Source organism: Culex pipiens, chromosome 3 (genome assembly GCF_016801865.2).
Source record: "Culex pipiens pallens isolate TS chromosome 3, TS_CPP_V2, whole genome shotgun sequence".
Classification (NCBI taxonomy): domain Eukaryota; kingdom Metazoa; phylum Arthropoda; class Insecta; order Diptera; family Culicidae; genus Culex; species Culex pipiens.
In genome coordinates, this window is record NC_068939.1 from 132,778,091 (window position 1) to 132,794,589 (window position 16,499).

The 16,499-nt window shown below is 37.3% G+C and overlaps 1 protein-coding gene across 1 annotated transcript; it reads right to left on the reverse strand.

Moving 5' to 3' along the window:
- Positions 1–244: 244 nt before the first annotated feature.
- Positions 245–1,862, reverse strand: LOC120426116 (probable cytochrome P450 6a13). The gene is made up of 2 exons (XM_039590819.2): positions 754–1,862; positions 245–696 (listed from the first exon to the last, which is right to left on the reverse strand). Exons 1-2 carry the CDS (start codon positions 1,823–1,825, stop codon positions 281–283), a joined length of 1,488 nt encoding a protein of 495 aa, XP_039446753.1. The 5' UTR covers positions 1,826–1,862; the 3' UTR covers positions 245–280.
- Between the last annotated feature and the right edge of the window lie 14,637 nt (positions 1,863–16,499).

Consider the following 16,499-nt stretch of genomic DNA (forward strand, 5'->3'; position numbering starts at 1 on the left):
GGTCGGACCTGGAGGTCGTACGCCACGACGACGACGATGGGCTCATCTTCAGGCATCCTTCTTGTGCCTACTCCTTGAGCACTTCCTCCCACACTCATGTGATCGCGGAGTATGTTCTCGCTCAGCTATGTTTGAGGTTATGACAGCGAACCATCTGTTTAGTTGTTGATTATAACAAGAGGGTTGTAGGGTGGTTCTTAAATCGATTTTAAAACTATCTTAAATAATGACTTCAAGTCAGAAATTTATTTATTGACATTTGTTCAAAAATGTGTTGTTCCTAAAGCATCTCCAGATGAAGCCACAATCCCCTTTCTATGGTGAGAATCATCTTCTGGCGGGATAGCTCCAGTGGCACCGGAGTCCTACCTGACAAACTGATCCGGAAACCTTTCAACACGTAAGCCACCCCGATTCGAGCAACCGTGAGACCAAATCGCAGCCCAATGCAATTTCGTGGACCCTCACCAAAAGGCAAATAACTGTACGGATTGCGGGTGGCCTGCTGTTCCGGTAGAAACCGGTCCGGATCGTACCGTTCCGGATCGGGAAAGTGCTCGGGATCGTGGTGAATGGCGTACACCGGAATTAACACGGAAGTGCCCTTTTCCAGCGTCGTGTCCGTGTTTGGGACCTTGTAGTTCTTAGTGACGGCACGAGACAGTGAAGGTCCCGGGGGGTATTTACGAAGTGCTTCTGCAAAATGAAAATTAGATTGTTATAATTAGAATTGAGAGTGGTTACAAGCTTCACCGTCGATGCAAGCTCCAACATATTGCATATCTTGTGCAGCTTCGTAGGCCAAAGTTCCATGTTTTCTAATTACTCGAGTGACATCATCGCGAGCTTTGTCCTGCAACGCAGGATTCAACGCCAGTTCGTACAAACAATAGGACATTGTCGTTGCAGAAGTCTCAAATCCAGCTGCGAAAAATACTACCGCCTGCGCTGCAATTTCGTTGAACGTCAAGGTCCCCAAGCTGCCACCTTCAGAATCATCTATCGATTCGGTGTTTTTCAGTTTAATCATCAAATCCATGAAATCTTTCCCAGAAACGCCACTCTTCTCTCGATATTCAATTGTATCTCTTACAACGTTTAAGAAAAACTTCGAAACTTCCTTGTCGAAGGTGACATAACCCAAAAAACGAGCCAACTCGCGAAACTGCTGCGCCACAACAAGCCTAAATGATCTCTTTGAAAACAATCTGCTGCCCATCTGTCGAAATATCGACTCCGGATTTGACAAACTGTCACACTCCAACCCAAACGCACACGCCCCAATCACATCCGTCGTGAATCTGGCTAAAGCCTCCTTCATCTCAATCTCAACCCCCTCCGCACTTTCTCGCACCAACAGCTCATGAAACTGATCGGCGATTGCGACAATCGTCGGAAACATCATCTTCATCTTGCCGGACGTGAACGTTGGGGTGATCTTGGCGCGCAAGTTTCTCCATCTGGTTCCCTCAATGTTGAGCAGATTTCCCGTCAGTGGATCATCCTTCTCGTTGTAATAAAGCGATCGGTCGTGGAAGAACTGAAAGTCCTTCACCAAAACACGCTTCACCAGCTCCAGATCCGTCACCAGCACTACCGGATTCAAGAAGAAGAAAATTCCTCCAAAAGGACCCTTTCCCTTGAGTTGCTTGTAGCAAGCTTGAATGGCCGCCGACATGTGAAATTTTTGGCCCACTCCTTGGAGATTTCCACGCGGGAAGGACGCTTCAACGTACGGAACGCCGCGCCTTTCCCAGTACGAGTAGTGGCGTTGAATCCATAGAAACGATAGCGCCAGTATCATCAACAGCAGATAAAGAAACATTTTTAACTCGGAGCTTTGCCTTCTAGTTCCGCACTGTAATGAGCAGGTCAAGTAACTGAATGGTAACAGAGAAGCTCTCACTGCGAAATGTGCATTCGAGTGTTATCTGAGTAATTTTGAATGCTATCTTTATGGTTCTCTTTTTTTATTTTGAGATGTGATAAGGTTGTCTAAACAGCCGAATACATTTAGAAAGATCCAAATGTTGCAGATAATATGCAGCATCATTTCACTGATAATGAATATTTATTTAAAAAAATGCTACTTACTTTTGAGTACATTTTAAGAGGAAAACGAATCTGACTAAATTGAAAATTAGGATGGATCAATTTTTACATTTCAAGTTATCTTTTTGATTTGTACAAAGTAGAAGACTCCAGAAATAATATCACATAATCTGCGCCTAATCCTATGTTTGAAAGCATAGTTATTTTTGCATTTTGATGTTGATCAAAATAATTGCACTCGACTATCTCGAGACTGGCTGAACCGATTTCGTTCGTTTTGGCCTCATTCGATCCGTCTTGGGGTCCCATAAGTCACTATCTATAAATGATGATGTTTAGTAAAGTACTTTAAAGTTATGCCTAAAAACGATTTCGACTAAAGTCCGGAAGATTGTATAAAGGGTGGTTTTTGTAAGAAAATCCGACATGCTATACCAGTGTTTCTTAACCGAGAGGGGGGGGGGGGAGGAGAGGGGGATTTGGCCATTCTTAGGGGGGAATCAGGATGCAATGGAAATAAATTGTTTTTAACGTTATGCAACAATCCTCAACACTTAGGGGTCGTGCATAAACCACGTGGTCTCCTTAGGGGGGGGGGGGTCCGAAATCCGACCGAAAAAAAACCATGAAAAGCCATGGGGGGGAGGGGGGGGGGTCGACGGCTGACCACGTGGCCTTTAAAAAAAAGTCTTTTCTTGAAAAAAAAAATAACAAAAAAATACGCGCTTTGAATTTACTTACATGCATACATTTTTTGTTACACTTCAAAACCATACAATTATTGTGTTTAAAATTATTACTTATATTTCAATGTCATAATATTTTCCAATTCAATATTGAATTATATATTTCGGCAGATTCATATCAATACTTTGAGCCTGTAATTGAATGTACACTTTTTAATACTCATGTAACTACGTTTTGCAAAAGTTTAAAAGCTGTTAAAAAATAAAGTGACAGTATCCAAAGTTAATATACCCTAAAAAATGCGTACCAAAATGCAAACACAATTTCATTTTTTTGTTGATGGTATCAAGTAGCTAAAAATGTGCTTGCAAATTTGCATTGAAAGTAGATGTAGTCTTCGATAGTTCTATTTTGGAACAACTTAAAAAATAAATATTGCTGACAATTTTATAAGATTTTCGTAACAAGGCAAAAAACTAAATATGTATTATAAATGAAGTTTCTAAAAATGATTCTCTGCGAAAAAAAAAATTCAAAATCTCAGATCTTAGCTAATTACCGTAGCTGGTCCTATAAGTGATCGAAGAATCTTAATCGAAAGACACTTGACACTTAAAACAAACTCAAGATATCTTGTATCTCCTCTCTCATGCAATATTTTTTTAAGTACAGAGAAACTAAAAACCCCAATTTCAGGATTATCGCGCAAAATTTCAGTTTCACTACCTCATTTGCAAGTAAAACGTCTAACATTGAAAAATAACCAGTAACGAAAAAACGAACGATACATACTTTAAGATTCACCAAAAAATTTGATGAATATTTTGGTCTAAAATATATTTCTTATTTCATGGGTTACACAATTCGGATTGTTATATTACATAACATTTCATAAAATACATGTTTACTATCCATCGGCAAAGTTGTAGGTATTTTTTTTTAGTTTTTTTAATGTTAATAGGGTCCATCTCTTGAGCCAAAGAGAAACATTGGCAAACATTTTAGATTTTTAGAGAAAAAAAACGAGCTTCAAGCAAACATTGTTTTTGTTTCTCAATAAATTTAAAGATTAAAAAAATATGGGCCAAAGGTGCCCTTTCCTGAAAATATTAGTTTTTCTTTAAGCTGAGAAAATATACTATACCCTCAACTTCATATTTGAGATAAAACCACTCAAATATATAGACACATTAAAATAATTTAAGTTTTAAAGAGTCACTTAATTTTCAAATGCCGATATCAATTTGTGAAATAAATTTCAATACAATGCCGTCAAGATCAACATAAATAAAATTCATCAAAAAAGATGGAACGGTACTTTCAACTCGCTGGTTCTCGGGCATAACTCAACCAACCGGGACATTTTTTTTTTTTTTGAGTGAATTATAAGGATGTCTAGATGATCCTTAAACTTTGCAGAACTCGATATGATCAAATCTGTAATTTATGCGATCAAAAACGTCGTTCCAACTTTTTTTTGCTCTAGTAAAAAAAATCGCCCGAAAATCCGCGGAGACAAGCCCGAAAACCTGTGAGTTGAAGTTACCGTTCCAACGTTTTAGGGAAGCTTTGGCATCCGTGTATATTGGACATGCGTTGGGCGTCCCAGTGTTAATAATTTCAAAGATATTGAAAAGATTGAAAAATTAACTTATTTAATATTTTTTTTGTATTTATTTTGAGGTAATATCTCCAACCAAAAGTTGGATCAAAAATCTTAAATCGAAACAACTGAAAAAAAATGTAAAATAAATTCCAAATTTTAGCTCAATCTTTTTTAAATTTATCAAAACACGTAGTCGATAGCAAAATCAATTTAAAGTAAGAGTAAGACTTAAACAATTTGGATGTCCATGACTAAAAGAATGATTTTTAGCGCGTTGTCTACAACTTTTCCAAAGACACGAAATCGATTTTCGAGCAATTCTATACAAAATCGGTCTTTATTCTTAAATTTTAATTTTTTGATTTTTTTAATTCGTCTGAAACCTTTTTTGGTGCCCAAGCCATTTTGCATCATTAATTTGTCCATGCAAATTTGGCAGCAATGAAAATTAAAAAATCTGTATCTTTTGAAGAAATTGTTGGTCGATTTGGTGTCTTCGGCAAAGTTGTAGGTATGTATAAGGACTACACTGAAAAAAATGATAAATGGTAATTTACTTTGCTGATTTTTAATTTCACTTTTTGTCACTAAAACATGATTTGCAAAAAAAACACTATTTTTATTTTTTTTTATTTTGCCAACTTTTTAGAAATTTTCAGAACGGGCAAAAAATCGTTGTTTGGGTTATGAATTTTTGAATCAATACTGATTAAAAAAAATCAAAATATTGACCGCAACTTAATTTCAATTTTATTTTTCGATGTAAAATCGAATTTGCAATCTAAAAGTACATTAGTGAAATTTTCATAAAGTGCACCGTTTTCAAGTTATAGCTATTTTTAGGTAACTTTTTTTTAAAAAAATTAGTTGCAGTTATTAATTTAAAAAATTTAGTGCCCATGTTTGCCTAATTTTGAAAAAAAAATATTTTTGAAATGCTGAGAAAATTTTGTGTTGCTTTGTTGCTGAGATATTGCCATGCAAAGATTTTAAAACAGAAAAATGGATGTTTACTACCCAAACAACCCATAATTTTCTTATGTCGATATCTCAGCAACTAATGGTACGATATTCAATGTTTATAAATAATACTTTCGTGAAATTTTCCGATCTTTTCGAAATCAATATTTTCAAAAAAAAATTAAGATTAACATTTCAAAAGGTCGTAATATTGAATGTTTGTCCCTGTCTCTGATTCTTGTATGGAGAAAAAAATTAAACAGCTCGACTTTTTTGGACACACTGAATCATTGGGATCAATCATGCTTAATTAAAAAGAAAAGTTGCTTTAGTTTGGATTTTTATGAATGTTTGGAATAAAATAAATATTAACTAGGAGCTTTCATAACTAGATATTTTCCTTAAAATAAAATGAAAATATTTTTTTCCTGAAACAAAATTAATTTCGATTTTAAGAAAATATTTTAAAGCGCATTTAAATTAAATCATGAATGCTGTTTATATATCAAAATTCTAACTTTAATTCTTAAAGCATATTTATTCTGGATGCAATTAATTGCACCGCAATTCCATAATTTTGAATACATATGTTTTACTAAGTTGCTTGTTTTGTTGAGAGTATTTTTTACTTTCTGTACCATTTCAATAAATTGTTATACTGTTGTTATTTACCTTAAACTTTGTGATATCATAATTTTTTCACACTTTTAAGTGAATTTCTGTTTTTTTTTATTTATTATTAAATTGGTTTTAATGGTGTTACAGCACCTACACAAATTAAAAATTTTTCTGTTTTTTTTGTTTGGCATTTATGAACGGTGTAATTATACTAGCCATATTCTGGGAAAATGTTGATAAATTCAGGAGCATTCCCCAACAATATTTATTTCGATATAATTTGAAATGTTTTTATTGTGTTAAAGTAAGAACAGAAATATCGTTTTGCCTTCCTCACTGAGGTAAGGCTATAATCCTACTCTAAAAATGAACTTTTTATTAAAAGCTCAAAGACCCACCTTCATGTATACATATCGACTCAGAATCGAAAACTGAACAAATGTCTGTGTGTGTGTGTATGTGTGTGTGTATGTGTGTGTGTATGTGTGTGTATGTATGTATGTGACCAAAATTCTCACTGAGTTTTCTCAGCACTGGCTGAACCGATTTTGATCAAACCGGTTGCATTCGACTTGGTTCATGGTCCCATACATCGCTATTGAATTGTTTGAAGTTTCGATAACTAGTTCAAAAGTTATGTATAAAAATGTGTTTTCACATAAATCCGGATCTCATTTAAATGCATGTAAACGATGTCCGGATCCATCATCCGACCCATCGTTGGTTAGGTAATCGAGAGACCTTTCCAACGAGTCCACAACATTGAAGATCTGGCAACCCTGTCTCGAGTTGTGACCACTTAAGTGATATTTATGTACTTTTTTGAAGCCGGATCTCACTTAAATGTATGTAAACGCTGTCCGGATCCATCATGCGACCCATCGTTGGTTAGGTAATCGAGAGACCTTTCCACCGAGTCCACAACATTGAAGATCTGGCAACCCTGTCTCGAGTTGTGACCACTTAAGTGATATTTATGTACTTGTTTGATGCCGGATCTCACTTAAATGTATGTAAACGCTGTCCGGATCCATCATGCGACCCATCGTTGGTTAGGTAATCGAGAGACCTTTCCACCGAGTCCACAACATTGAAGATCTGGCAACCCTGTCTCGAGTTGTGACCACTTAAGTGATATTTATGTACTTTTTTGAAGCCGGATCTCACTTAAATGTATGTAAACGTTGTCCGGATCCATCATCCGACCCATTGTTGGTTAGGTTATCGAGAGACCTTTCCAACGAGTCCACAACATTGAAGATCTGGCAACCCTGTCTCAAGTTATGACCACTTAAGTGATATTTATGTACTTTTTTGAAGCCGGATCTCACTTAAATGTATGTAAACGCTGTCCGGATCCATCATGCGACCCATCGTTGGTTAGGTAATCGAAAGACCTTTCCAACGAGTCCACAACATTGAAGATCTGGCAACCCTGTCTCGAGTTATGACCACTTAAGTGATACATTTGTACTTTTTTTATGTCGGATCTCACTTAAATGTATGAAAACGATGTCCGGATCCATCATCCAACCCATCATTGGTTAGGTAATCGAGAGACCTTTCCAACGAGTCCACAACATTGAAGATCTGGCAACCCTGTCTCGAGTTGTGACCACTTAAGTGATATTTATGTACTTGTTTGATGCCGGATCTCACTTAAATGTATGTAAACGCTGTCCGGATCCATCATGCGACCCATCGTTGGTTAGGTAATCGAGAGACCTTTCCACCGAGTCCACAACATTGAAGATCTGGCAACCCTGTCTCGAGTTGTGACCACTTAAGTGATATTTATGTACTTTTTTGAAGCCGGATCTCACTTAAATGTATGTAAACGTTGTCCGGATCCATCATCCGACCCATTGTTGGTTAGGTTATCGAGAGACCTTTCCAACGAGTCCACAACATTGAAGATCTGGCAACCCTGTCTCAAGTTATGACCACTTAAGTGATATTTATGTACTTTTTTGAAGCCGGATCTCACTTAAATGTATGTAAACGCTGTCCGGATCCATCATGCGACCCATCGTTGGTTAGGTAATCGAAAGACCTTTCCAACGAGTCCACAACATTGAAGATCTGGCAACCCTGTCTCGAGTTATGACCACTTAAGTGATATATTTGTACTTTTTTTATGTCGGATCTCACTTAAATGTATGAAAACGATGTCCGGATCCATCATCCAACCCATCATTGGTTAGGTAATCGAGAGACCTTTCCAACGAGTCCACAACATTGAAGATCTGGCAACCATGTCTCGAGTTATGACCACTTAAGTTATATCTGTGTACTTATTTTTCTGGATCTAAAAAAAAATAGCTAGCAAACCACATATATTCAAAATGAGGAAGGCATAAACCACATAGGTGGATTAAGTTAGTTTTTTAATCTAAAAAAACACGTAGGAGAATTTAATATTAACGTCATACTTAAAAAAAAAATCCCTAAATAACAATATAGTTTATATCAAGGTTATCATTCGGGAAAATTGATTTTCGGTGAAGTAACCATTCGGTTATATGTAAATTCGGGAAAACGACAGTTCGGTAAAATGGCCATTCAGGTAAATGGCATTCGGGGATATGGAATTTTCGGGAAAATGATTTTCGGGGATGTGGAATTTTCGGGAAAATAATTTTCGGGGATGTGGAATTTTCGGGAAAATGATTTTCGGGGAAGTGGCACTTTCGGGGAAATGATTTTCGGGGATGTGGAATTTTCGGGGAAATGATTTTCGGGGATATGGGATTCGGGAAAGTGGGATTCGGGGATAAGGGATAAAACCGCTACCACCGCGCCATGGACGCTTGATGAAAAGTGAGTGAAAGAGCACCAACATATGCTTCTCTTTAGAGTGTTGCTCGGGGACGGGCCAGCGTTATATGTGTTTGTGAGAACTGCAGATCGCTGAAATGTTTACACGCGGGCTAAAATGATCCAGGGGCTTGCTGCAAAAAATGTTATAAAATATGGAATTTTCTGCAGCAAATCCACTGTTGCAGATTGTGAGATATATTTTTCCTTTGGGTGTTGAATGTTAAAAAATCGAATAAATAAAAGTAGATCCTTGGAAAATAGTAGTTTATGCAACAACTTGCTAAATGAGGATTTTTTCAGCACGAGTCGTAAATTTATCCAACGAGGTTCATTACATACAACATTCTTTTGCAATTCCGAAAAACACCCATTGAGTAAAATTTTAAGTCAAATTTTCATGTATTTTGTCAATAAAAAAGTTAAATCAAAAAAATGTTGAAAAGTGTTACTTTTCGTGTTATTCGATTCTGTTATTTTTGGTCGTCGTTCAAGAATGACAGGAAAAGTAAGTAGTTTCACGACGGAATTGCAAAAATAATATTTTTCAAACTATATTTTTGTAAGCTTTGCTTTCTTGCTTTTATGTTGACCTTTTATTTGTTATTATGATTGATTTCTATAAATGTTTGCAGTTGCATGAAGGTGTTGAAATAACCTTTAAGTTTAATTTTGAGTTTCCAAACAGCTTTACACATTTACATATCCCTTTCCACACAATAGACCATTTTCCAGAGTGCCATTTCTGAGAATAATCCATTCCCTACAAATGTTTGTTACTGTAGTTTTATAAAAAAAGGGTTAATTTTTATGAGAATAAATAATGATTTCCTTTTCTTTTTGGTTTATTCAGATCTTCAAATCCTAAAATTTTGTTACATTAAAACTTCAAATCTTATACAAAAGAAGGATAAATCTTTATAAATTTCCTTTGCCTTATAAAATTTTCATGTCTTTAAGGTTGGATCATTTGTATCAAGTTCATAGTTAGCGTAAAAAATACCCTTTTATATATCTTTCAATCTTGTAAAAAGAAGGCAAATTCTCTATAAATTGCATAGATATCGTCAAACCCTTATTTTGATAATATGTCTCCAAATTTCTTGAAAAAGAATAGTTAAACTATGAGATCAAAATTTCTTGTTAAAGATGGCAATTTTTTAATGCTTCTGGTCTCACAGAAAACGAAAACAAAAACAAAAAACTTTATAAGTTTTGAATATTGAGTTTTGAGTTTGGAAAAAAAAAAATATTAGGTTGTAATTTTTTTCATCAAATCAGAATTTTTGAATTTTTGAACTACAGATCGGAAAAACGTACAGTTTGAAGAAAAAAAATATTTTAATAATTTTAAATATTCAGCAATTCCTCACGAAAACAGCATGCAAAAAAACAAAAGTGTTCGGATCGGGCTCAATTTTTTTTTTTTTGGTTCCCTGGCCGGAATAATTAGACCTGTATTTTTTTGTGTGGCCATTAGGGTTACCTACACCGTGTTAGGGTGGTCCAAAAAATTGCAATTTTCGTCGATTTTCGCAAAAAAACACTTTTTCATAAATCATGACTCCCCCCGCCATTTCACCCGATGTTAGCTGTCTTATACGCAAATGAAAGGTGATAAGTTAGCCTTTCAAAGAAAAATAGTAAGAAGTTTCAAATATTTAGCCTAACATATGAAAAGGTCGTATAAAACTTTAAAATGCCGTTTTGACGGTGTCTCGACCAAAGAGCCTAGGTCTGGTTAAATTTTTATCGGATTCCTCGGACAATTTTACTTACCATACAAAAAAAATGGGAGAAGTACCTTAACAGGATTCCGAAATATGATTCTTTGAAAATGGAATTGCTGTATAAGAACAGTTAATTGTAATTGTAATTGTAATTGTAATTTTATTGAAACGATATCCTGTTAGTTAACACTGTATATCAGGGCAAAGAGTAAAAATAAGTTTTTTTAATTACATATTTTAAGTGTTATTGAAACAGAATTCAAACATTTCCTCAGATTTACAAGCATTTTCAGTAGAACAAGTTTCTTGGCAAACTTGGAAAATGTATAAATCATGCTATGAAATCAATTTTAGTGGCATCAAATATTGTTATTATTAAGGAAAATCAATATCTATCGAATTTGGATCAAACTTGGAACTTTTTGTTTACTTAAATCTAATAATGCTTGTTCGGACCTCCCTAGGCGTCCACCATTCATTACAACTCCTCCTAAGGCTTCGCAGTCCAAGTTTGATCACTTCTTCGTGTTCCGTAAAGTATGAGGCACCGATAAAACCCTTATCCCGTATGTCCGATATGGTTGATTATTTTGATTCGCGTATAAATTTCGCGTTTTGAGCTATCAATTAAAGCAAAGCGGTGTGTACTGACACTGCGCAAGCATGTTCGTAAAAAGCACTTCACAGTACCGTCAGTGGGGGTGACTATGGGTCAAAAAACGATACACCTCTCGTATTTTCTTAATAACAAAAACAATTTAAATAACATTGAAAATCTTTCAACGTAGATTTGTTCTTAGATAGTTTACTAACATTTTCCCAAAATATGGTGGATTTTGATGATCACTACCTTAAATGCCAATTGTTTGAAAATTGACCCAATCTCACCCCTTAGAGGGGGTGTCATTGGGTCAAATGAAACTAAAATCACAGACAAACAGACGTGACTCTTCATACAAATTATTTTTGAAATCCATCGCATTCATCAAATCACCAAATCACGGCGACGCCAGCGGTGCCTGGTGAGCTGATGCCGAAGCGCAGCCCAAACATACCAATACAAACCCATTACTGTCATGTGCCACGTCAGTGTATGCGTGAGACAATCAAGTCTAAACGATTGTAAACAACAACAGCTGATCGATTTTTTTTTTTTTTTGAGATGACTCCACCACAGGATTCGGCTTCCTCCGCAGTAGCCGGCGCCTCAGCAGCAACCTCGACATCGGCAGGCAGTTGAGCAGGCCTACCGGGATAATTGTGGGACAAGAGGCTATGGCCAAGACTGCCCCAATTTTTTCCTGGAATGCCTGGATTGTTATTCACGGTTAGAATTCCAGAATTCCATAAATATTTGTGCTCTCATTTGCTGCTTCACACGTGCTCACGCTCCACTTAAAAACAAAAACACGCTTCACACAGCTTCACACATACTGAGAATAGACGGGCGAGCTGTCACGACAGCAGCGCCATCAGCGCCGGGTGAGTGGATGCCGAAGAAATTGCATTTAAAATAACCGTTTTTGAAGGACGATGGTTCGGCATTCGAGTGTCCCGTCTGTTTGTCTGTGCTAAAATGATGCTCAAATACAACGATATGGTAAAAATAAGTCATCCAACAGTGTTTCTTGTTCGAGGGAATCGTATTGACACGCTACAATGTTTGAAGTGGAGATTTTCAAACAATTGGGTAGTTTTCGAGCAATTCTTTCAAAAATATTAGAAAAATGATTTTTCGAGAGGACATTTTTGGCCAAAAACGTACCCCAACTTTAGACATCTGCCAAAATAGCAGGATTTGTTCTAGGAACGAGATTTTTTCAGCGAAGTCATCTTAAGATGTCCCCTACACAACCCTTTCAAAAGAATTCATTTTCATTGAGAAGAACCTGAGAAAACGTAAAATCCGTAAAAAATCACTTTGACCCAATCTCACCCCCCAGACCCAATGTCACCCCCACTGACGGTATCGTAAATCTCGCGCCCATTTCCACGTGCCAGCAGCCCCCCCAAGAGAGTTAGTGGCACTTAACGCCTGAAGCTGAAGGAGGAGGATCGTGGTCATTATCGAGTGTCTATAAAGTATTTTTGCGCAGAGAGCAGCCGCGTTTGAAGCCTCATCCGGCACCGGTAAGGTTGAGGTCGCTTGGAAGGGCTTTGCATGGGATGTCCGATTAGCCATGGCTTGGTTTGAGGGTTATTTTCGCGAGGAACCGATTCGAACGTGTCATCTTAATTGACAGATTTCAAGCGAAGATACAATTGATTCGGCGCATCAAACTGCGTCAATTGAGCCTCAATACAGATCATTACCGTCATGACTTCGCTTAAAGTGCGGCGCGATGAGCAAGATATCCGAGGACCCAGTAAGATACCGATCGGCATCGGGGTTTAGGATGATCGTGGAATCCAAACAAAGCGTGTGAAAATCCGCAATTTCTGAGGATGCTGGAGGTAAGTGAGGTAAAGCTGCAGCTTAAACGAAGAAAAAACACGCTAAAGACCACAAGCGTAGAGAGTAAACAAACCACCATTGAGAGGTGCCATTGAAGAAAGGGTGATTCAAAATTATGCTCCATGCTACCGTTGAGCAGCTCCGTTTTTGTCCGTGCCTCACTAGAGGCTTAAGCGCACGCGGGTTGAAGGTCTGCGCAAGAAGATGCGCGCGCGATCGCGCAGAATGTCAAGGTGACTGGTTTATGGGACATGCGACGTCTTACTAACACCGATTACCAAACCGACCTCTTGAGCTTGAACAGGGATGCCCGCCGGGGTTCGCATGGTCCCAGCTGGTGGGACGTGCCCGGGCGCAATGACCGTGGTGAGTGTGGGGCGAAATGGCCGTTTCATCGAATGGGACATTTCTCCGAAAAGGTCGTTTCATGAAATGGTCATTTTGTGAATTGGACGAATTAAATCTAGTCTAAGAAAAATAAGAAATATGATTCGACGAAAAGGACATTCGGTGAAATTACCCCATGGCAAAATCGCGAAGACAACGTGGACGTCTTGTAGAATGGAAGGGGACTATCAATAGAGCGCGAATGGATGAGGCGTGAGTAGAAGGTAATTTATTTCTTATGGAGCGAAAGAACTTCACGTATTCGTATACCTCTTAGGGTCAAGCGATAGTTGGCAGGGGATGTCACTATCGACTGCCAGTTAATGACAGGGAGATAAGCGCGACGGGAATGGAACCCGCGTGTGATTGTTGTGCGATGGGCACAGCGCATGGATTCTCCCGGGAGGTTGCGCGTCCATCAGAATGTTACGATCGGATTATATGGCCAAAGGTTTTGTTCGGTTTAATTGAAATTTATTGTAGGAGATGATTTTATGGACAGAGATGATGTTCTAGACAGGAGATGGGATTGCATTTCCTATAGGTGCATCCTATAGTGCATCTGTTATATCACCATGTTAGAGAAGTGCCTCAATTGGATTATACTATTATTAATATTTTTAACATAACAGTTAGGCCGATGCAAATATTTTTCAAAGTTTTGTCCCTCGGCTTTGGCCAAAGTTTCAGCATTTGAATGAAAAAAGGGTTTTAAAATGCATTTCACACTAGTACAGTAAATTTGCAATCATCAATTTTCAAAAAATGTAAGATTTGACAAAAACAAAAATTTTAGCGAAAACCAATTTTTTTGCGATAATAAACAACGACAATTTTCAAAAATTCAAAAGATTTTTAAATCAACCCAAACACGCTAAAAATGATCCCAAACGCAGGGGAAAGCATTTTAAATTGATTTCAGCTGCTTGCACTTAAATTACCATTGAAATTTTGAAATTTCCTGAAAAAAAAATTTGTTGCCCCCTGTTTTTTCGGGAAACATTGAAGGGGGGGAGACAAAAACTTTAAATAAAATCTGTACCAGCCTTTTTTGAATGAAAAACGTAAAAAATATCCAATAATCATCCTCTGATATGTATGCATCATATTTTTATCAGATCAAATATTGCAATCACATTTCAAATTCAGCACAATTCTAAGAAATACGCAGTCAGATCTCGTTAAGAGCGAGTTTTTCACCAATGTGTAACAGGTTGTATCGAGGTGCTCCGATTTGGATGAAACTTTCAGCGTTTGTTTGTATATACATGAGATGAACTCATGCCAAATATGAGCCCTCTAAGACAATGGGAAGTGGGGTAAAACGGGCTTTGAAGTTTGAGGTCTAAAAAACATAAAAAATCTTAAAATTGCTCGCATTTCCGTAAAACTTCATCAATTCCAACTCTCTTAGATGCATTCGAAAGGTCTTTTGAAACACTTCAAAATGTGCCATAGACATCCAGGATTGGTTCGACTTTTTCTCTTAGCTTTTGCAAATTACTGTCAAAAATGGATTTTTTAAAAACCTTAATATCTTTTTGCAACAGCCTCCAACACCCATACTCCCATAGGTCAAAAGATAGGTAGGGACCATCCATAAACCACGTGGACACATTTTTGGGAATCTCGACCCCCCCCCCCCCCCTTCGTGGACAATTGTCCATACAAAAAAAAATCTTTTTTGTATGGAGCGTGGACAATCGCCATACCCCCCCCCCCCCTTAAGTGTCCACGTGGTTTATGGATGGTCCCGTAATTACATGGACTATAAGCCTACGGTATTACCTTTTTGGCCAATCGCAGTTTTTCTCATAGTTTTTTTGATTTTTCTAGAACAAACATTTTACAACGTTAATTTTTGCCCTGTAGGCCAAGAAGACGGCACTTTTTGGTCCCAATTTTGCCATATTCGGAATCCTCGGACAATTTCACGTAAGTTAGAAGTAGTGGAGTTGCAAATTTGATTTAAAAAATAATTAAATAAAACATTTTTGAAAAAAGAAATAGATCTTATTTACCCTGTGATCAATACGTCAAATGCTGTATCAAGTAGCCGAAAAACTGTTTTACCCCTAATCCAACAAATTGTTAAAAAATATTTTAATTCATTCTAAATGGCAATTTTTCCAGTCAAATTTACAGCTCCAATACTTCTAACTTACGTGAAATTGTCCGAGGATTCCTAATATGACAAAATTGAGACCAAAAAGTGCCGTCTTCTTGGCCTACAGGGCAAAAATTAACGTTGTAAAATGTTTGTTCTAGAAAAATCGAAAAACTATGAGAAAAACTGCGATTGGCCAAAAAGGTAATACCGTAGGCTTATAGTCCATGTAATTACCTATCTTTTGACCTATGGGAGTATGGGTGTTGGAGGCTGTTGCAAAAAGATATTAAGGTTTTAAAAAAATCCATTTTTGACAGTAATTTGCAAAAGCTAAGAGAAAAAGTCGAATCAATCCTGGATGTCTATGGCACATTTTGAAGTGCTTCAAAAGACCTTTCGAATGCATCTAAAAGAGTTGGAATTGATAAAGTTTTACGGAAATGCGAGCAATTTTATTTTTTTTTAATGTTTTTTAGACCTCAAATTTCAAAGCCCGTTTTACCCCACTTCCCTTTGTCGTAGAGGGCTCATATTTGGCATGAGTTCATCTCATGTATAGACAAACAAACGCTGAAAGTTTTATCCAAATCGGAGCACCTCGATACGACCTCTAGAACAAACCGAGCAATTTTTACAAATACTGCCTCTTAATAACTATCATTTGACAAGGCGGTGATTTCATTTCCCCTGTTGTAGTAGCATCGTCATTTGATATCCCCGAGCATCCAGCTAATCAAATCGATGTTTCGCGTGTTCGCGGTGACCTCCGTAAAGGCTTCTGATTGATCGGATGCTCCTCTGCATGCGAGCTCGGAGCGAGCTTTTATTATCCAGCAATTTTCACACAATAAACTGGTCAATGACATTTGGTTGGTTTTGTTGGATGTCCTGTACCCAGCAGCGCAAAGAATAATTACGCAAGGTCCCATAAATATCATTGGCGCACGATAAACAACTAGTTAGCACCATTTCGAGCATGGGTAACCGTGTAATAACTCATGCTCGAACCTGTTTATTATCGGGTTCTAACATGCATAGCAGAAGGGAAACAACCAGGGCCGTAGCCAGGATTTTTGT

Excerpts from the sequence above, each read along its gene's own strand:
- LOC120426116 (XM_039590819.2), bottom strand. The coding sequence starts at position 1,825 with ATGTTTCTTTATCTGCTGTTGATGATACTGGCGCTATCGTTTCTATGG. Across the intron at positions 697-753 it reads TGTTGGAGCTTGCATCGACG|AAGCACTTCGTAAATACCCC; the intron begins GTGAAGCTTGTA and ends TTCATTTTGCAG.